General features: G+C 46.2%; 1 protein-coding gene across 1 annotated transcript in view; it reads right to left on the reverse strand.

Moving 5' to 3' along the window:
* LOC136139177 (myosin-13-like) overlaps positions 1 to 22,602 on the reverse strand; it is a 43,318-nt gene that overhangs the window by 13,537 nt on the left and 7,179 nt on the right. Inside the window, 14 exon segments of the mRNA XM_065898064.1 lie at positions 1,966 to 2,197; positions 4,018 to 4,284; positions 6,237 to 6,297; positions 7,875 to 7,962; positions 8,058 to 8,131; positions 12,045 to 12,282; positions 12,285 to 12,362; positions 14,320 to 14,490; positions 14,604 to 14,753; positions 15,456 to 15,574; positions 18,299 to 18,437; positions 21,206 to 21,309; positions 21,414 to 21,512; positions 21,604 to 21,667. Of these exon segments, the coding sequence (XP_065754136.1) occupies positions 1,966 to 2,197; positions 4,018 to 4,284; positions 6,237 to 6,297; positions 7,875 to 7,962; positions 8,058 to 8,131; positions 12,045 to 12,282; positions 12,285 to 12,362; positions 14,320 to 14,490; positions 14,604 to 14,753; positions 15,456 to 15,574; positions 18,299 to 18,437; positions 21,206 to 21,309; positions 21,414 to 21,512; positions 21,604 to 21,667 (1,884 nt within the window).

Below are 22,602 nucleotides of genomic sequence, written 5' to 3' on the forward strand. Positions count from 1 at the left end.
GCCTCCGCAGCAGGTGCTCACAGTGTTGGCTGCATCATCCTGAAATTGGCAGCCTCTGGGTTTTTTCAGTCCTCACTGGCCTATCACAGAGCCTCAAACCCTCCCCTTAAAGCTGATTCCTTTAAAGAGGGTGTTATATGGTACAAGGAAGGACACTGATAAATGCAAATATGCCGCCTCTGGAAGGAACACAACAGTCTATATTCATCGCAATACATCCATGGGGATTTGTTTATCAGCTGATCCAGGGTTTAAAATGAGGCAGGAAGGGGAAGAAGGACAGGCATGAGGTGCTATGCAGGAAAATCCAGAACAGGAGTCCTGTGTGTCAGGAAGCAGGACAACGGAACCAACCGCAGAGATTTTAAGGCGTTAAATTGAACTTTTTTCCATGTATGATGCTCTGCCAGATCAGAGGTTGGTAATTCCTGACCTATGGGCCGAATCTGGCCACATAATCGTTTACAACTTTTGAATAAAAGTTGAAAAAACATGAGATTTCACATAAAATCTGGGATGTCTGGTTTCTCAAGGAAAATTGGAAGCTCTGGCAGTGCTGGACTCACAAGGCCACCGGGCACCAGCTGGCTGGTGCGGGGCCCTGGCTGCCACCTGGGGGCGGGGCAAGTGCTCTCCAGTTCGCCACAGTCCCCACCCCTCCCTATCACCTCCCTATCAACGCCCGGTTGTCTGTCCCACACTGACGCGGGTCATCTCACACCTGGCCAACCTCATCCTTGCCTCCGTCTCACTGGCAACCATTATGACGTGAATCATGGATTGTGTTTTTCATTTATTTTTGTAAAGTGTATGTGATTTTGTGTGCGTGTGATTTTAGTCTACATAAATGGTACCATGCTGTATATTTCTCTTTCTTCCTTTGTCCTCTTTTACATCCATCTTGTTGCCCTGATGGCTGTGTAGTATACCCGGCTGTGCATCTTCTGCCCCACACCTCTCCATCCCTCCAAGGTGGACCCCGATCTTGCCTCCAGCACCCCCCACCACAAGCCACACTGCCATGAACATCCTCATACATATCCCCTCATGGACCTGGCAGAAGAATTCCGTGGTCTGTATACCCAGGAGCAGAATCACTGGGTTGAAGGATTCTTTTCATTATTATTATTATTAAATTTATTTATTTATTTATTTATGGCTGCATCGGCTCTTCGTTGCTGTGCACGGGCTTTCTCTAGTTGCGGCGAGCAGGGGCTACTCTTTGTCGTGGTGCGCGGGCTTCTCATTGCGGTGGCTTCTCGTTGTTGCAGAGCACGGACTCTAGGCGCAGGGGCACAATACTTGTGGCACGCGGGCTTCAGTAGTTGTGGCTCGCGGGCTGTAGAGCGCAGGCTCAGTAGTTGTGGTGCACGGGCTTAGTTGCTGTGCGGCCTGTGGGATCTTCCCAGACCAGGGCTCGAACCCGTGTCCCCTTCATCGGCAGGTGGATTCGTAACCACTGTGCCACCAGGGAAGTCCGGATGTGTGCATTCTTCATTCGACTAAGAATTTCCAGATGGCGTTCCTGAAGGCTGCATCAGTCTACACTCTACCAGTAACGCACGAGGGTCCCTGTGCCTCTGACCTCGTGCATGCACGAGGGTCCCTGGGCCTCTGACCTCCCTGCCAGTCCCTGGTGTGGTCCAGCTTTCTGCCTTCTTCACCACCTGCTTCCTTCATCATCTGCCTGGCCCTGTAGGCACATTTGTCGGCTCCCCCTGTGCTACATGCTTCTCCTGAAGCATCTCTTGGCTTGTGGAGGAAGGGTTAGGGCTAGAAGTCTGTGGTGCAACCAGGCAGGCAGCCGGACGGGGGGAAGAGCCCATGGAGTCTAGAACAGGGCAGAGGCAGACTCGCTGGGATGTAACTGCCCGTCCACTGGCTCCCCTCTCACTTCTGGACAATGTAGGGTGAACGGGCTCCTTCCCCGCCTGTCTCCTCCTGGCGGGGGCTGGGCGTGCTCACCTTGTTCTCCAGGGCGTGCTTCTCCTTCTTCACCTCGGTCAGGGTCAGCTCCAGGTCGTCAGTGTCTGTTTTGAGGGAGGAGCATTTATCTTCCAGGTTCCTCTTCTTGGCAACCAGTTCAGAATTCATCCCCCACTCCTCTTCCAGCCTCTCGTTTACCTCCTTCACTTTGGCCTCCAGCTGAATCTTCCTTTTGATGAGCCCCTCGCACCGTTCCTCGGCATCCATCAGGCTTTCTGTCTCCTGAAAGAACCAGATCGTGATGTCTTTTAAAAAATTGAATTTATTGAAGTGTAGGTGATTTACAGTGTCACGTTAGTGTCTGCTCTACGGCAAAGTGATTCAGTTACACATGTATATTCTTTTTCATATTCTTTTCCATTATGGTTTATTACTGGATATTGAATATAGTTCCCTGTGCTCTACAGTAGGGTCTTGTTGTTTACAGATTGTTATTTTTTGATCAGCCTCTTGACCAACCCCAGAAGGGAAGGGCTTTGCCCTCCAAAAGGCCATTATCTGGACCCAAGTCGAGGAGTGAGTCATGGCCACACACACACTTGCACATATGTATCATCCAAGTCCTTTTTTTATTAACCACTAAGGATGTCATCTACTTAATAGAAAATCACCTAAGCTAATCTCAAGCGAAGGTGTTCATGGCATTCATAAAGCCTCTGCAAATTTGCCACGTTTGGACCCCCAGCCATTTTACTCTTCCTTCTACCAGGAGTTGAAAAACAACTCATCTCCTCTGTGCTTTCACAAGCTGACTAATAGTTCCCAACCATGACTACCTTTTCAGACTCTCAACAGAAAAGTGCACCCTGTGTCTCCTCAGCCCTGCCTCCTCAAGCCACGGAACTGAAAACTCCAAATAGACAAAAATAAGTGATTTTGTCATCACTTAATACATACATGTCCCAGAAGACTCTGTAATGAGTCTCTTGGAGTGGCCAGGATTAGCTAATTATGCTCTTAAACGTAATGGGACTGTGTCTTCTCCTACCAGAGTATTGTAAGAACTGGACACACATTTCGAGGTAAAGGATGAAAAGAGTCTAGCGGGAATAGCCTCTGTGTTTGTTGAACGTGTGCTGTGTGCTGGCATTGTACAAGCACGAACTCACCTGATCTTCCCAACAACCCGCGAGGTGGCTACTCTTGCTGTGCCCATTTTACAGAAAACTGAGGTACAAAAAGGATGTCACCTGCCGTAGTTCACACAGCTCCCAAGTGGGGGATCTGGGATGTAAACCAAGATCTGATCCCAAAACTTGTTCTGCCCGCTGTGCTTCGGAAAGGGTTCCTAACAGCTGCACGTACTGACTGGGAAAGTGAAAACGGGAGCAGTAAGATGTTGGGGGTTTATTAAAAAGGGCGAACGATAAATGTCTTAACTCTACGAAAAGAGACCCTTATGCTGCCAGAGTGTTACCTACTGGTTGTATGGTTTCATTTTCCCTATTTCTCTGATAAAAAATGCATATCTTTAAAGCATTTCTATTTTATTTTATATTTGTTGTAAAGGAAATGAACAGTAATTTATGAATTACGGATATATGAAGCATTTTTAGAGTATAATTATTTTCTTGAAAATCACATATAGAGAGTTACTCTTTCTACATTGAATTGAATGATTTAATTTTAAACATTTATTTATTTATTGCCGCGCTGTGCGGCTTGCAGGATCTCAGTTCCCCGACCAGCGATTGAACCCAGGCCACGGCAGTGAAAGCCCGGAATCCTAACCACTAGGCCACCAGGGAACTTCCAGGGATGTCTTTTTATTTACAGTTTTTAAAAAGACCTGGTGCATTCTTGACAGCTTTTTATTCTGATGACAGACACATCCCCCTCACGCCCACAGCAAAATACATCTTGCTCCGCTATGGAAGACAGGGAGAAATCAGAGTGAGCAGAAATTCACTTTGCAGATGTATTTTCCAGGGTGATCTGAGGGCTGGCCTCCTTCCCTGGCAGGGTAGTCATGCAATACTCTGTAGGCCCACTGAGTGGCACTACTGTCCCTTGAATAGACACTGGTGGGGCCTCCTGGTCTCAGACTGGACGTGCAGCTGGAGGTCATTATTTTCCTGCCGCAGGGACACCATTTTCTCCTCCAGTTCCTTCCGATGAGCCTCAGATGTGGCCAGTTCTTCGTTGGCTCTCTCAAATTCTTCCTTCATGGTGGCCATCTCCTTCTAGGCCTCTGCACTCTTCAGCAGGGGCTTGATCTTGAAGAACAGGTTCATCCAGGGCCAGTGCTTGATGTTCATAAAAGATCGGATGTTGTGCTGGATGCAGAAGATGGAGTCCCTGTGCATCGTTAGGACTGGGGTTAATGGGCCATAGCAAGGCCCAGTCTCCACTCACCTGCCCCCCAGGCCCCATGACCTTCACCTTTCCCGTCCAGGTGGGAAGGAGGTACAGCCAAGCTGTGCAGATCCTATGGACTCCAGAGTCCCTTCTGCAAATGAAAAGCAGAGGAAATAACACATGCAAATTTGGGAGGTGAGCGAGGGTCCAGGGCCACTGAGGGTCTCCCATCCACCTGGCTTCCACCCCCACTGCCCTACTGAAACTGCTCAGCCTGAGGTGGTCAGTGGCCTCTAATTACAATGTGATGAGCTTCTTTCATTCCCGTTTTATTGGGTCTTTCTCCCACATTTGAGTTGTTAACTCTCACCTTTTTTTTGGTATGAATTTTTATTGGAGTATAGTTGCTTTACAATGTTGTGTTAGTTTCTGCTGTACAGCAAAGTGAATCAGTCATGCATATACACATATCCACTCTTTTTTAGATTCTTTTCCCATATAGGTCATTACAGAGCACCGAGTAGAGCTCCCCATGCTATACAGTAGGTTCTTACTAGTTATCTATTTTAGAATATATAGTAGTGTGTATATGTCAATCCCAATCCTTTTGCCCTTGATTCCCTGATAAGACAGTTTTCCTGTTTCAGTGTGTTTTGCCATATGGGCTCCTGCTTCCTGTTGAAGTGTTGGTGTCCACCCAGGACCTGTCTCCAGCCCACTGGTCACCTCCCAGACTCTTGCCTTTCTAGGACTGATCTTTTCTCCGAACTTAGACTGTAGCCTACGTCCCAGTGACACCGACACTGTTTCCTAATCTTCATCCTCCACAGCTTTGTATCCAACTCACGTGAACCTGAAAACTTGGTTTTCTTTCCATTAAACTGGTCCCTTCTCTGAGATTTTTTTTCGTTTCCATGCTGGCTTCCTTTCCCTTCACCGGGACAGATGCCCGGGAGGTATTCTTGACTAATATGTAATGGTGGCGCGTTATGGCAATGACAACGGTAGAGCTGTATGGGATGTCGGGGAATCGGGAGAAGGTGCTTCCATCAAATTCCCCTCTCCCTGACATTCCCACACAGGACCAGCCATCAGAGCTGCTGTTCCTCCTGTTGAATTACTGAAGGCCTAAGGCCCTTTAAGCTTTCTTCAGTGCCTCCCCTCCTCTCCCCCATGATCTGTTTCCTAATTCAGGTCCTTGTCATCTTTTATTTGGACTTCTGTTACAGCCTGGTCTTGGCCCCTCTTGTGCTTTCAGGCCTGCTCTTCTTGTAGCTGCCAGAGCAACCTCTCAGTGTGTGTGTGTGTGTGTGTGTGTGTGTGTGTGCGCGTGTTTGGCCGTGCCATGCAGCACACGGGATCTTAGTTCCCCGACCAGGAATCGAACCCATGGTCCCTGCAGTGGAAGTGCGGAGTCTTAACCACTGGACCACCAGGGAAGTCCCCCAGAGTGACTGCTCTGAGCTATAAACCTGATCCTCTCACTCGTCTCCTCCATGGCTCCTCATCAACTAGAAGATTTAACCTGGGCTCTTTAATGTGGCATGTGGGGACCTCCACGCCTCGTCCCAGGCATGTGACCTGCTTGTCGGTCTCCTTCCCCCCAGGCCACCTTTTCTCAGGCCATGCAAAGCCTCCTTCAGAAAGTTCTTTCTTGCTGACCCCTTCACGCCAACCCCAACGAGTCCCCCCCGCCCCGAATATAACTGACATTGCGCTTGTCATAGGCGTTAAAACTAGCCACGCACGTGTCTGCTTTCTGCTCCTCTAGGGTTCCTGGAGGCCAGGGCTCATTTCTGCATCCCCAGTGCCTAGCAGAGGCCCCAGCACAGAACTGCAGCTCGGTAAATGTGGGTTAAAGGGGCGACCGAGTAAATTAATATCCCCAGACAAGAGCAGGAAGCCATAGTCAGCTCCAAGGAAGAGGGCGGGGAGGTGAGGGTCTGCGTCACCTCCTCTCCATAATCTTTTTTTTTTTTTTTGCGGTATGCGGGCCTCTCACTGTTGTGGACTCTGTGGAGCACAGGCTCCGGACGCGCAGGCTCAGCGGCCATGGCTCACGGGCCCAGCTGCTCCACGGCATGTGGGATCCTCCCGGGGCACGAACGCGCATCCCCTGCATCGGCAGGCGGACTCTTCCCTGCGTCACCAGGGAAGCCCCCACACTTGTATATTTTGGTCTACCTCATTAATCATGAACTGACAGAGTTTATTTAAATTCACCTACAACTGTTGTTGTAGTGCTATCTACCAGCATTTAAAAAACATTGAGGTGTAATTGGCATGTAACATTTTACTAGTTTCAGGTGTACAACGTATTGATTCGATATTTGTATATATTGTGAGATGATCACCAAAATAAGTCTGGTTAACCTCTGTCTGTCTACATACATAGTTACAATTTTTTTGTTCCTGTGATGGGACCTGTTTCAAATGCTTTACGTGTACTGGCTTATTTAATTCTCACAACAGCCCTCTAAGGCGGGTTAAATGAGTTAATATTTACAAAATGAGTCAACACTTTATAAGCGCTCACTCAATAAATAAATGAATGAATAACTAAGCGAATGCATAAAGAAAATGCCATTTTAATCCTCCTTTTATAGACCAGAAAGCTGAAGGACTCAGCTGCGGTCCCTTGGGCAGTAGTAGGTGGAGCTGGGGTCTTTTCCTTGATCATCTAATTCCTCTGCTCTCCTGTAACATTGCTGAAGCAGGACCTTGATGCCAGAAGCCCAGCCTTTGGGATTCAACAGCTTGGCTGGTGAGAGAGCTGCCTCGTAGCGATGGTTTGTTCTTTCCTTTGTGACAAATGGCCCTGTGACAAATGGTTTGTTCTTTCCTTTATGACAAATGGCCCTGAAACTCAGCCATATTTGTGCATCCAGGATTGTTGATGGTTAAAGGTCTGCTGTACCACATGGTGTTCTATGTCTATATATCTGGTCTCTGACTCTCAGTTTTCTCATTTATAAAATGGAGATGATTATGCTTATCTTGCAGTGAACTGCTGTAAACAGTAGAGATAACATAATAATGGGACTGCGTTAGGCTCAGAAAACAGTTGTTACTGATGCTGTTTTTATTATGGAACACCTAAGCTGATTATTTACCAAATATAGTGACTCTTCACGTTGGGGGGAAAGGTTTTTAAGAATCTTATGAAAGGTATGGATTTAATGTACCTATATATGTACATAACATTTTGGATATAATTTCATAGTAGGGCTGCCAGATAAAATATGCCCAGGATGCCCAGTTGAATTTGAATTTCAGAGAAACAGTAGATACTTTTTTTTTTTTTTAGTATAAGTATATCCCAAATATTGCATGGGTCATATTTATACTAAGGACATTTTTATTGTCTCATCTGAAATTCGTATTTAATGAGACGTCTCGTGGTTTTAATTTGCTAAATCTGGCAGCCCTATTTCATAGACAGAGAAGTGATAAAGGCTATCATGATCCTGTCCCCAGGGAAACACACATGCACACAGACACATGTACATACTCACGTGTGCACCCATACCCACACCCACAGAATTCTGCATACATTTCAGGGAGTCCTGCTCTGATGGATTCTCACTCACCAGGAGTCTTGGTCTCATTGGGAATCAGACATCGCACAAAGTGAGGATGGGTGCTTCTTAAATTGGCCATCAATTTGTTTAAAATTTCCTGGGACACAAACCAGAAGAAGCACATTTACCTTAGCAAACGCCGTTGCACTGGGCAGAAATACAACCGAATGTGGAAGTTGCCAAAAAACAAACCCTGAACACAGCGGACACGGTCTGGAAAGAGGAGCCCTTCTTCTTACCGCCCTTCTCGCTCACCCCAGCGTAGCCTGGAGACAGACACAGAGGGTGTGTCCGGTGAGTCCTGAGGACACAGTGGTGGCCTTTCCTACCCACCTGCCCCACCAGTTTTATTGAGATGTAACTGACATATAACACCGTATATGTTTAAGGTGTACAACGTAATGATTTGATATATGTATATATTGCAGAATGATCACAGCATTAAGTCCACTTAACATCTATCCCTTCACTTAGTTACAGTTTCTTTTTCTTATGAGAGCTTTTAAGCTCTACTCTCTTAGCAACTTTCAAATATACAACACAGTGTAATTAACTACAGTTGCCATGCTGTACTTTACAACCACAGAACTTATTTATGTCATAACTGGAAGCTTGTACCTTTTTTTTTTTAAAGAAGATGTTGGGGGTAGGAGTTTATTAATTAATTTATTTTTGCTGTGTTGGATCTTTGTTTCTGTGCAAGGGCTTTCTCTAGTCATGGCAAGCAGGGGCCACTCTTCATCACGGTGCGCGGGCCTCTCACTATCGCGGCCTCTCTTTTTGCAGAGCACAGGCTCCAGACGCGCAGGCTCAGTAGTTGTGGCTCACGGGCCTAGCTTCTCTGTGGCATGTGGGATCTTCCCGGACCAGGGCACGAACCCATGTCCCCTGTATTAGCAGACAGATTCTCAACCACTGTGCCACCAGGGAAGCCCGGAAGTTTGTACCTTTTAACCCCTTTCACCCAGTTCTCCCACCCCTCACCCACCACCTCTGGCAACCACAGATCTGATTTCTGTTTCTGTGAGTTTGGTTTTTTAAGATTCCACATATATGTGAGATTATACAGGATCTGTCTTTCTGTGTCTGATTTATTTCGCATAGCATAATGCCTTCAAGGTCCATTGTTGCCAATGGCAAGATTTCATTCTTTTCTATGGCTGAATAATATTCCATTATATATGACCTTTTCTTTATCCATTTATCCATCAGTGGACACTTAGATCATTTCCATGTCTTGGCTATTCTAAGTAATGCTACAATGCACATGGGGGTATCTCTTTGGGATAGTAATTTCATTTCCTTTGGGTATATACCCAGAAGTGGAGTTGCTGGATCATATGGTAGTTCTATTTTTAATTTTTAAGGGAATCTCCATACTGTTTTCTGTAGTGGCTTCACAAATTTACATCTCCACTAATAGTGCACAGTTTTGTCAGTGGTGGCCTTTCTAAACCACTTCCTCCAAACCCTGAAGTGAGAGTGTAGTTTTCTTTTGACATAGCAGAGCTGAGGGTTTTTTGGTTTGTCCATTTCTGTATTCTGATTCTTCAAATTCCTCCAAACTACTCAGATTTGGGAACACTGATTTTTATCACTGTGGGAACGGAGTGGGGTGGGATATGGGTGGCATTTAACTGGGAGTATAATTTAGACTCTCTGTATCCAAGGAGAATCTTTTCCTTTAGACATCAGACGTGAAATCCAACTGAATAGTTGGCAAGATTGAGATGTTCCTCTTGGCAAGTGTGGTTTCTTTCATGAGTGTCTCTTTTAAACATTCTCGAGTCCCTGTTTATCTCTTCAAAGTAATACAACTGAAGTTTCTCAGAATATTCTGCAAGTCCATTTTTTTCTTGTCTAGAAGGAACAGCCCAACTTAATGAGGCATCAGTGATATTGGGTCTGCTTTTTCTGAATGGCTCAATTTCAGATTTATCTTCTGATATGTAATCAAGATTCAGCCCTTGGGGAAATTTCATGTCTCATTTCCCCCACCCTCCTCTCACTCCACCCTTTTGTCCCCAGGGTCTAGCATGACCATATGTTTGGGTGGGGAGGAGAGGCAGGAAAGCCACTTCCCCAGGTTCATGCCTACACAGGAACTTACGTTTAGAGTCCTGGCATCACTGCTATGTGAGGTTATGCAGTACAGTTACAGAGATGCCCTAATTAGATTTGAAGACGATGGTGTTCCATCATTCAAGTTGAAAGTTATGCCCATTTTTATATTATACTGCCCAATACACTAGACATTAATTGTAAAAAATTATCTAATGAATGATTATATTGCATGAATTAAAAGCATTAAGTTGTTAAATTAATGCATTTAAAATAGTCCATAATTTTAAAACCTTATTCTGGAAATTACTTAAAAAATGTATAGGTGATCTTAACAAGCGATACTGGCTTGTGCAGCCATTTGGGAAAATGGTCTGGAAGTTCCTCCAAAAGTTAAGCATAGAGTTACCATATGATTCAGTAGTTCCATCCCTAGGTATGTACCCAAAAGCATTAACAATGTCCACATAGAAACTTCTATAAAATGTTCATAGCAGCATTATTCGCAGTACCCAAAAGTAGAGAAAACATAAAGGTCCATCAGCTGATGAGTGGATAGACAAAACTGTGTTAAGATCCACACAGTGGAATATTAATCACCTATAAAAAGAAATGAGTTGCTGACACTTGCCACAACGTGGACACCTGAAGACGTTAAGCTAAGTGAAAGAAGCCAGACACAGAAGACCATATAGTGTATGATTCCACTTACATGAAACATCCAGAATGGGCAAATTCATAGAGACAGAAAGTAGTTTGGCAACCGCCACAAGCTGGGAAGGAGGCAGGTGGAAAGTGACTGCTAAAGGGTTACTGGTGTGATGAAAATGTTCTGCAATTACGTACTGGTAATGGTTTCACAACCCATAAATATACCAAAAACCGCTGAATTTTTTTTTTGATAAATGTATTTATTTATTTTATTTTTGGCTGTGTTGGGTCTTTGTTGCTGTGCACGGGCTTTCACTAGCTGTGGTGAGCGGGGGCTCCTCTTCATGGTGGTGCGTGGGCTTCTCATTGCGGTGGCTTCTCTCCTTCGGAGCACGGGCTCTAGAGCGCAGGCTCAGTAGCTGTGGCGCAGGGGCTTAGTTGCTCCGCGGCATGTGGGATCTTCCCGGACCAGGGCTCAAACCCGTGTCCCCTGCATTGGCAGGCGGATTCTTAACCACTGCGCCACCAGGGAAGTCCCACCACTGAATTTTTTAAAGGGTGAATTTTATGCTATATGAATTATATCTCAGTAAAAAAAAAAAACTATTAAAGAATGTGGTATTGGCTATTGTGTCCACTGGGAGGCCCTGTTCACCTCCGTAGAACCTAATCTCTTTAAAAAAATTTTTTTTTCGACTTAAAAACATTAATTTATTTTTTATTGAATGAAAATTTCTTTAAATTCTACAGTGCTTTACAATTTTCACAAGTTTCACAACATGATTTCATATAATCGCATAATAACCCTTTTTCCCTCCCACCCTTGTATTGCCCCTCCCTCTTCCCTCTCCCCACTGGTAACCACTAGTTTGTTCTCTATATCTGTGAGTCTGCTTCTTATTTGTTTTATTCACCAGTTGGTTGTATTTTTTAGATTCCACATATAAGTGATATCATACAGTATTTATCTTTCTCTGTCTGACTTATCTCACTTGGCATAATGCCCTCCAAGTCCATCCATGTTGCTGCAAAATTTCATTCTTTTCTTTTCTATGGCTGAGTAATATTCCATTATATGTGTGTATATATATATATATATATATATATATATATATATATATCACATCTTCTTTATCCATTTATCTGGTGATGGACACTTAGTTTGCTTCCATACCTTGGCAATTGTAAATAATGCTGCTATGAACATTGGAGTGCATGTATCTTTTCCAATTAGTGTTTTTGGGTTTTTTTGGATATATACCCAGGAGTGGAATTGCTGGGTCATATGGTTAGAGCTTGATCTCTTAAGGAAGAGGAAGAATAGAAGTAGGAGAAAGAAAAACAGAGATTAGAGACAGACAAATAAATCAAGCTCAACGTGAAGCTCATGTCCAGCTACTGGTTCTTCATGAGTTATGAGTAATTACACAGAGTTTCCACAGGGGGAATTAAAAAAAAAAATTTCACCTGCTTCTGCACCAGCATAGTTGGAAAAAAGGAAGGACAGCAGCTTCAGCGAAGACTTCTGGTACAGGCCAAGCACGGTCTCGTTCAGGGGTTCTTTGTTCTGGTCCAGCCAGCCGGCAATGTTGTAGTCCACGGTGCCCGCGTAGTGGATCAGGGAGAAGTGGGCCTCAGCCTTGCCTTTGGCAGGCTTGGGCTTCTGGAAGTTGTTGGACTTGCCCAAGTGCTGGTCATACTTGGGCAAGGAGGTGTCTTGAAGGAGGTGTCTGTGGCCTTGGGGAACATGCACTCCTCTTCCAGGATGGAGAAGATGCCCATCGGCTGGAAGGAGGATAACAGACTATCCTCAGTATTTACTAGTACATCCCAATGACTCCATCATCTGTAGGAGTCAAGGTCAACTTCTTTGGTGCTGTCGCTCTGTTACTAGGAACACTGGGATGTAAGTACTGTGAGAACAAGGCTGTTGGTCTGTTTGGTGCGATGACAGAACAGTGCTCAACATATGGTAGGTGCTAATTTGGTATTTGTTGAACAAAAGAGCATGGAATGAAATTGCATGTATATAAATGTAGCTCATTGTGAGGTAATAGAAAAGATATATATTGGTCTCTGTCCCTGTTTCCAGGCACAGAGCTTCTAAAGCCTTTGTAATTTTCCTTAGTGATAAGGGTACTAGGAGCATCTGTTGTTCTGTTGAGGTGACTCTGGGTGTGCTCCTGGATGGGGGCTGGTCACCAGAAAGACCAAGCCACGATTAGAAGCTTGGGATTTTCAGTCCTCTCCCCGCATCCTCCAGAGAGGGGAGAGGGGCTGGAAATGGAGTTAATGATTGATCGTGCCTACGTGAGGAAGCCTCCATAAAATCCCAATTGTAGGTGGTTCTGAGAGCTTCCGGGTTGGAGAACACATCCACATACTGATAGGGTGACACACGCCAGCCCGATGGGAACGGAAGCTCCTGCACTTGGGACCCTCCCTTGCCCCCTGTATCTCTTCATCTGGCTGTTCATCTGTATCCTTTATCATATCCTTTAATAAACTGGTAAACATGAGTGTTTTCCTGAATTCTGTGAAGCCCCTTTAGCAAATTAATTAAACCTGAGGACGGGGTTGTGGGAACCTTCGATTTGTAGCCCAGTAGGTCAGAGGTTGTAGGGCACCAGGGGCCTACTGCTTGCACTTGGCATCTCTGGGTAGATAGTGTCCGAATTGACTTAAATTGTAGGACACCCAGCTGGTGTTGCAGAGAATTGCTTGTCGTTGTGAGGAAAAACCTCCACACGTTTGGTGACCAGAAGTATCAAAAACAAAGTGTTCTATGTGAGTGGTAAAGGAAATTCACAGGAAAGAAACACGCAGTAGGAAAGAACTGGGTTTTTCCCTACATAGGAAGGAAAAAAGCTGAGTTTTCCCCAACTTACTCACTTTTAGCAATAGATTTACCAAAAATGTAAAGTTGGATACATAGACATAAAATCACATGAGTAATAGTTTAAGCAACAAAATCTGGGTTTCTCAGTAGCCACCTTAGGAAGATAGGCTTCCAACATGACCAGTGCTCAAAATGTGATGGGAATTCCTTTTTCAAAATGTATGTCATCTGCTTTTTTTTTTTGGCTGCGTTGGGTCTTCATTGATGCACATGGGCTTTCTCTAGTCGCGGCGAGCGGGGGCTGTTCTTTGTGGCCGTGCGTGGGCTTCTCCTGTTGTGCAGCACGGGGTCTAGGCACGGGGCTTCAGTAGTTGCAGCATGCAGGCTCAGTAGTTGTGGCTTGCGGGCTCTAGAGCGCAGGCTCAGTAGTGGCGCACGGGCTTAGTTGCTCCGCGGCATGTGGGATCTTCCAGGACCAGGGCTCGAACCCGTGTCCCCTGCATTGGCAAGTGGATTCTTAACCACTGTGCCACCAGGGAAGCCCTTGCTTTTTTCATAGTAACATTCCTCCAGGAAGCCCACTGCTCCCTGGTCCCCCTCCTGGGGTCTTTGGACAAGTCAGGTATGTATGAAATGCCCAGTCACCCCTGGGCTCCATGCACATTCTCAGGGGTAACTGAGCCCTGGGATCTTAATCACCCACACACCTCTTTAAGTGTCTGAACAGATTCTGTGTGCTTTCCAAACATTTACCCTTTCTGCACAGGGAATTCAGCTATCTGAAGGCTCAGAGCCTGGGGGAGTGGGTTTAGGGGAGCCAATCCATTAGCAGAAAAGAGTTAGAGCAAAGAGGTGGTCGTCCAACCAAGGCGGAGCTGTCCCTGGAGAGCAGCGTTTCTTTACCTTCTCGAGGCGCTCCATGCAGGCGGCCAGGTCCATCCCGAAGTCGATGAACTCCCACTCGATGCCCTCCTTCTTGTACTCCTCCTGCTCCAGCACGAACATGTGGTGGTTGAAGAACTGCTGCAGCTTCTCGTTGGTGACGTTGATGCACAGCTGCTCCAGGCTGTTGAACTGGGTATTTCGAATACCAAAGAGTCTGAGTGAGTTTGGAAAATCCAGTGGAGACTCAGCAGACACAAAGCGGAAGGGTGCTTTGAGGCTTGTCATTGATGCAAACAACTCACGTCAAAGATGTCAAAGCCAGCGATGTCCAAGACCCCGATGAAGTACTGCCTGGGCTGCTTGGTGTCCAGCTGCTGGTTGATGCGGGTGACCATCCACAGGAACATCTTCTCGTAGACGGCTTTGGCCAGAGCGCCCACCGAATTGGTCACCTTGGAGAAAAGAACATCCACTCAACCCTCAAATTAATGTTTTTATGATTGTATTAAGTTGAAACATACAAAGTTCATGTCTTGAAAGTCAAAAGCAGCTGGAGATTGGCAATTTCATATATTTCAGTCTAATATTACATCTATCTTGAGACATCTGCTCCGTTCCATGAGGTCTATCCCATTTACAAAGATCGTTTTCTACCAACCTTGGTTATAACACGTGACTCTAGCCCCGGCCACACCTAATTGAACCAGAGGTGGACGTTTGGTCCAAGTTGGGCTAAACAGAGTGTCTCTCCTGAGAATTTGGAATTGGGATCAAAAGATGCTGGTCTCAGTCTCAGGGTGAGGCTGGAACCACGGAGATGTAAACTTGGGAGTTCTGGGGTGGCCACGGGCAGGAGAGGTGGAGAAAGCTTATCCACCTAGTGAGAACACAACAGGGCAGGAGAGAGAAGACAGCCTGGAGCTGTCTTGCCAGAGAGGCTGCCTGGCTCTGGAGGGCTCTTCATTTCCTGGCTCCAGACCCTCATGGCACCCAAGGCACTCCTTGAGTTACCCCTGCGGCCTAAGAATGAATTCTCCCTTCATGGTGAGGCCATTTTCATATGTGTTTCTGATTCCTGCGACCGAAAGAACCTTAGGATGGTGGTTAAAATAGCAAAATACGTGAGTCATTTGGATTCAGAGCATCTCCGTTACCTGCCGGACATTTTGCCCTTTAGTGACATATTCGTTCCCAACCTTCACCCTTGGACAGCACAGGCCTTTCAGCATTTCTGCGGAATTCAGACCCATCAGGTACCCAGCTTTGTCAGCCACTGAAGGAGGAGGAGAAATGGTGTCACACAGACAGCAGCTGCTAAAACAGCCAATTAGGCCCTGGGTCCTCCTAGAAGTATTTTCTATAATCCTTTTGGATGTTTTTATGTTTTCCTACACGCCCCAGGCCTGGACTTGACTAATGGAGTTTCAACCCCATAAGCCAGGGTCCTGGGTTTTCGAGAACTTTCGCTTTGCCTTCTAGATACAATCTTTAGAAATAGGTTGATCTTGACTTACTGATATTTAAATTTCATTAAAAAACATATTGTTACCTAGTATTGTTGGAGTCTGATAATACAGCAACATGGTATATGAGTAAAGGAAGTACCGTTTGGACAGTTAATATAAGTTCAGTACCTTCCTAATTTCTGCAAAGTGCCCTGCTAATAGCTGAGAGAGAAGTACGAAACCTTCACCCCACCCGCAAGTATTTGGAGATGGCCAAGCTCAGTTGAATGTGGGCAATTTCATATAGTTCACTAGGGGTTCAGTTGACTTTGGGATGGACCGGGCTGCCTGCCTTGAGGTCATAGAAAAGGTAAAGAAATGCTGCTTCCCAAGGACAGCTCCTCCTTGGTTGGGACCATCACCTCATTGCTGTTTCGGGAGCCAAGTTAATAAAAATCCAGGGCAGTGTTTGTTAAGGACTTAGTAAGAGACCAGTTGTGTGTTTTACTCTTTGCTCAAACCATCCCTTCTTCCTACTTTGCCCATTTACCATTATTCTTCTGGTTACTTAAACTTGAAAGCTTGGGGTGGCACATCCTTCTTTTTCACCCCTGACATGCAGTGTTGAGAGAGGCATCTAAGTCCTGCTCATTTCACCTTAAAAATAGCTTGCATCTCTATGGTTTCTAAGACTGTAGAATAGTAAAGTGGCAAAGAGCCTGGGTTCAAACTTAGGCTTTGCTCCTTTATGCCTCAGTCTTGCCATTTGTCAACTGGGGGACAGTGACAGTACTTATGTTACTGGGTGGCTGTGAAGCAGTCCTGGTATACAGTAAGCACTCAGGAAGCACTGACTTGGGTTGGTCACATCATCAGAGGAGCTCAGGCCCCGGTTACAGCCACCGTTTTCCCCTTTGCCAGGCTCTTTCTGCTTCTAAACGCTGAACACGTGGCTGCCAGGGCTGGAAGAGGGTGTGGGACCTTGCCGTGATACATATCCATATGGTCCGCCTGTGCCGAGGAGCCTGATGCATTTTTTCCCTACATTCCACACTCTGGGTGAGCATGACTACAGATGGATTAATTCCAGGCTGTCACACATACTCTGCTGCTGCTTGGAGCGTCAGCGGCTTCTGGTGTCTATCACATACATTCTAAACCATTTATCCTGGCACTCAAGGCCTTTCCAAACTGACGCCAAAATAATCGCTTTTTAATTCCCATCTCTTACAAATCCACTACACATATCGTCTTCTATAGCCAAAGTGGACCACTCTCTGCTTCTCTGTCCCCATCACATCCCTTCCTTAGCCCCCTTGCTCATCATTTCTTCTGCTTAGACTGCCTGCCCCCCCCACCTTTTAGGATCCTACCCATCTTTCAAAGTCCAAGTCAATGTCCCCACCTCCCCCAGGAAGCCTTCCCTGATTACCCCAATCAGAAGGGCTCCCTGCTCTGAACACGTTGAATTTTTCTCCTGTTACTTCCCGTGCACCATTGGGAGGACAATGCACCCGTGGGTGTACATTTCCTGTGTAATCCCCTTCACTTGAGTGTGGGTGGAACCTGTGAATGTAATGAGATATCACTCCCATGATGAGGTTATTAATCAGTTGACTTTGAGTTAATAACAAGGGAGACCATCCTGGACAAACCTAAGCTGATCAGGAGAGCCTTTATGGACAGTGATAAAGTCATGTATATTTTCCTGGCCTTTAATTCATGGCTGTTGTTCCTTTTTATCATCTGGGGTGCCAGACGCACTGCTTCATGCAGTGTGGGGATGTTATCAAAAGGTAGAATTATTAGGGATGAACCAGCCTTTGACTCTGGGAGCTTGTAAGATGAAGTACTAGAGGCATGAGGCATGCAGGGTATATGGCGATGGGTCTGGCCGTCGGTCAGCCCCTACACTGCCCTCTACTCTGCTTCCAGGCCTCTTTGGGATGAAGCAGAGGCAGGTGGTGAGATCATCCTGGTGAGAGTCATGGGAAGGAAGATTTGTTCACCAGTCCTTGGTTCAGGGTCAGTTCAGCCAGATGTAGGAGGCGGAAGAGAAAGTGATAGGAGGGAGAAATTTATCTGCCACCTAAATTGGCAGCTAATTAATTCATTAATTTAGGTTAATTAATTTATTAACCTGAATTAATAGCTGCCTAACCAAGGTTCTTATTTTAGGCTCAGTGAGTAGGACAATATTCTGGATATTAATAATGATATGTAAGCACAGAAAGAAAGTGAAATTCACTCAACTATCATAAATGTCCACCCTAAAGTAACAGGTAAACTGACGGTGAGAGATACTGGACAGAGATTATTCACTTATGAGTTGATGCTCTTGTTTTCTAAGGAATCTCCACTAAATGATTCCTTGACCAAGTGAATGGACTTCCCCAGCGCATGTTCAAAAAGCTTTGGACAACCCAAATTCAGTTTGTATGGTTTTCCAAGAGCAGCTCTTGAGATGAACACAAGGTTTATCTCCTGTGTCCCAGTCCACACGTGAACGCAGGGGGAGAGGCAAACCTCTGTCCCCTTCCCAGATGTGGTACCTTCGGCGCCGTCTGGCTCTGCCTGCGCTTCTCGCTGTTTCTGCCTGAATTTCATGTTCCCGTAGTGCATCACGGCGCCTGTGAGCTTGTAGATCCCAACTTCCTCCTCTGAGCTGAGGCCCAGGATGTCAGTGTCATTCTGGGAGTTAGAAAAAAAGGACAGCCGTCACAGCAGGCCTCAGGGACCCAAATGCTGCTTTTCCCCGGCATTTTGTATAGCACGTGAGACAGCATTTACCCCAGTAAGTGGATGACAGGTGGGGTATGACAAGTTAGGGCTTAAAAACCGTGTCTTAATTGAACATGTTTGTGTGGGTGGGTGAAGATTATGGGAAGAAAACGTGAATAATCTGATTTTAATCCTTTCCCACTGTGCATAGATGTGGGCACTGTTTTCTGGATGAGAACACTGGGAAACATTGTGTGATGCTGGGAGGATGTACTTTCACGGGCCCCATACCGGAGCTTGCGAACTTTGCATTGCAACCCAGGAATTACAGTGTAGTTCAGCATGGAGATAATATAGCGCCGTAGACTATTAGAACTGGAAGGGAAGATATTTTTCAAATGAGAAAGGAGCTAGGTAGGGGGCTAGGCCCTGAGAAATGGAATATTTCCTGCCATATCAGTAAACAAAGGATGTCACAGTCATCAGCGATTGCAGCCCTCCAACGATTGTGCCATCTAGCAGCCATCAGACGGCAGCCGCTCCCCGGGTGAGCCCTGAGGAAACTCAAGAAGGAGCGAATGCGTGCCATCTAGCAGCCATCAGACGGCAGCCACTCTCCGGGTGAGCCCTGAGGAAACTCAGGATGTGAAAACACGGGATACTGGCTCCAGATGGCTGAGGTGCATATCAAAGGAATGATTTCGGTGAGCTCAGACTCTTGCATCTTCCCATACATTGAGAAGAGCTAAATTCCTTACCTTGAGATGTCTGGTTTTCTTTCATTAACAGTAATCTTTTGATGTTCAGACTACCTGCCCTTTGTGGCAAAACTTCTGTATAACCTGGCTCCCCCCTCACCTCCTCGGGGCACTTCTCTCAGGGTTACTTGAGATGCTGCCTCCTGAGCTTGGAAGTCCTAAAAATTCCCACCAAATAAAACATAAGTCTCAACTTTTAGGTTGTGGATATTTTTTAAGTCGACAGCACCATCCCTATGTTATCTCATTAAGTCCCTATGAGAACCTTATAGGTGGTGCAGATTTTTTCCAAATTTCTGGGTGAAGAGCTGAGGTTCTGAGGGACCTCCCTGCAGGGAGGATGTGATAAAAAGGGGACCGGAGCAGCGCTGGGTCACTTCAAAGCCTATAGCAGATGCTGATTTGATTTTATAACCTCTTGTTCTGCCACAATGGTTTTAAACTGGAAAATCCTTCTCTGGGGTATACATATGATTGTGTAGCAGGGTTTGCAGCCCAAGCCTAAGCAATGCCCAGGGGTGGAGTTGAAACATGTCTGGATGTGTCAGGTAAGCTGGCGGGACAGACCATGGTATTGAAGCGTGAGGCACTCTTGGGGTGGCGCCCCCTTGTGGGGGAGGGAGAGTCCACGCCAGGAGCTGACAGAGGGGAGGAGAGTTTCTGAGGCCCTGAATCGTATCCCATCCCAGCTGATGCATATCTGTGTCCTAGGAACGGGCGGCTGCGGGAAACTAGAGAAAGAACTTTCTTTCGCTAAGTGCTGAAAGGAAGCAGGTGAGAGCGCGACTGCGTGGGAGCCTTCTGGAGAACGCAGTCACTCGGAGGCAACAATCCCCCTCCATCTGGCCATAAACCATCACCCTGGAGAAGCTCCGTGGGAGGAAGGAGCAACAGAAGCCCTGATGGCAGGAATCCCTGGTGAGGACCTGAGATACTTTGGGGACTTTGAGAATTCCTTAGGAGGGCCGTTCGGGGGGTGGGGGAGGGTGGCTGGAGGCCTTGTATCAGTCACTAACCCTCCTCCCCAGCTGGTAAAGACTGGGGAAAGCTGGTTAAGAATATATAATAGCCAGACTAATGTAAAATGAAGTTTGTTTGACCATGAACATTTTCTCCTTGACTTAAAACAATTAGCATCACCTGGAAATGTCACAGAATGAAGGCCAGGGAGCTGAGCCCTGGGCAGGAGCCCCTGGGGTGTTGGGCGAGAGTGCTTTCCAAAAGCTTTTAGAGCTTCCGTGAGGGCAGAGCCAGCAGGGGTAGAGATTAATTGCACTGAGATGGTGTATTTTAGTTAAAAATGCAAGTCCTGGGGTTGGGCAGATCTGGGTTCCGACTGTCGTTTACAAACTGTCTTCGAGCAAATTGTGTGTTTTTTTCCTAAGACTCAGCTTCTACCTTTATGAAACGGGGGTAACAGTGGTGCTGATGCCAGAGATCTTGTTGAGGCAAAGCTCTTTTCTCAGTTCCTGGCACGCGTAAGTGCTCAGTGCACTTAGTTAATATAGTTATCGATCCTGGAGATACTCCCCAAAGCTAAAGGCCAGAGGCCTGACAGGTGTGTGAGCCCGAGGTGGCAGGTAGCCGGAGGAACGGAACGGCTGCTGCAGAGCGGGACTCTTTTTCTCCTGCGTTAGACTTTCCTGTATTTTCTAGATTTTCTTAAAGAACCATGTAGATGGTTTTGTACCCTGAAACCTTCCAACAAAACCTTTAAAGACCTTATCCGTGCAAACATTTACTCTAAGAAGCTGGCGAGTGGAACTGAAGGCCTATTTTGGAGAACTTCCTGTATTCCCATTTCTGGAATCTTCTGAAATGGAACCAAGTGGGGGAGGGGTGTGATCTGTACTAATTCTCTGAGCTCTTGGGTCTAATCGCTGAGCATCCCTGCATCCCAGCTGCCTCCTGAGATCATGGGTACCTCTCGGTTCATAAATTCAACAATTCCTTACTTAAGTAAATAAACACACAAAATACATCAGTGGCAAACAGTTCCTCACTGTCGTCAATAGTGGCCACGGTGACCTCTCTTTGGCTCACAAAGGGGACGTCAAAGGGGTAGGTTGAAATGAGAAGCAGGTCTGTGAAGCAGAAGGATCCCTTTAGCCTCTTATGCACAACTGACTCTGAGTTTTTTTCCAATGTGATCGATTTGGAAGATGAGAATGAAAACCAAGGAACTTACCGATAAGTTCCGGCTTCTTGTTTGACATGATTTGGTAAAAAATATGATAGCTTCTCTCACGGGATAACTGAAATGTCACCCTGGATTTTTCTAAGAGAGCTGAGGTAACAAAAAACGATGTGATTTTAGGGTCCCCAGGAGATGCCTCTGTGGCCAAGTCCAAGGTGCCAGATAGAGTGTTTGGACTCACAGGTTTCAATGGCCACTGATGCCAGCTTTCCTGTGGCCCCAAAGTGAATGCGAATGAGCTTCCCCCGTCCAAAAGACAGATTGAAAAACACAGTTATCTTCTTTATATGGTACTGTAGCCAGCTTCCGTTAGGTACTCTTGAGGATGGGTGGGATGTGTCGGGTCGCGGAGGAGGTGATGCCAGAAGCATGAGGACTTTCCTCCTCTCTGTTTGCTTGGCATCTGGTTCCCACGCCGGCTCAGCTAAGACTCAGGTAGCTCTGCCCAAAGCACCTGGCCCTGTTCCTACAGCTCTGAGGATGCCTGCAGGCTCCCTCTCAAGTCTCTGTTCGGGACTACCTCACACCTGACTGTCTCCTTGGTCTTTATCCCGCTCAAACTCTTTATAACACCTTTGAACTGATAACCTGGTTGGACTATCTGACTTTTTTTTTTTTGCCTCTGAATGTTACTTCTGAGATTTCTTGCCTCAGTTTTCCTTACTACTTACTACATGCAGACCTAGCTCCCAGGCCAGGCCTCCTGGCTCCCAAAAGACCCACTCAGCCCTTGGGTTCCCCCAATCTTGGGGAGTGAGAGGTGAAATTATATATAGTATATATGTGTGTGTGTATACTCCCTTCTTACATCACCTGCTTAATTGGTCGCTACCACCCTGTGACCCAATTTGAGGGCAAAAATACCGCCTTGCTTGTTCACCCACAGACCCTGGAATGTAATACGTACTCAGTAGTATTCTCAGTATTTTCTGAATGAAGCCTAAGAAGAATTAATGAAGGACCAGTGGAGGTTTATGTGAATTATGTGTTCGCTCTTCAGGAGTTCTAGCTGCTGAATGGAAATGCCTCTGGGTACCTGCTCTACTGGCCGGTGAAATTAGATAGGAGGCTGGATACTTGTTTATTTGCCAGTGTCGGAAGTAAATGCCTCTTTGGTTGAGCTAAACCTAAGTGAAACGTTGAAGGATGGGACGTATCCTTCAATATCTTCAGTATCAAC

The sequence above is a fragment of the Phocoena phocoena genome, chromosome 19 (assembly GCF_963924675.1).
Source record: "Phocoena phocoena chromosome 19, mPhoPho1.1, whole genome shotgun sequence".
Lineage (NCBI taxonomy): Eukaryota > Metazoa > Chordata > Mammalia > Artiodactyla > Phocoenidae > Phocoena > Phocoena phocoena.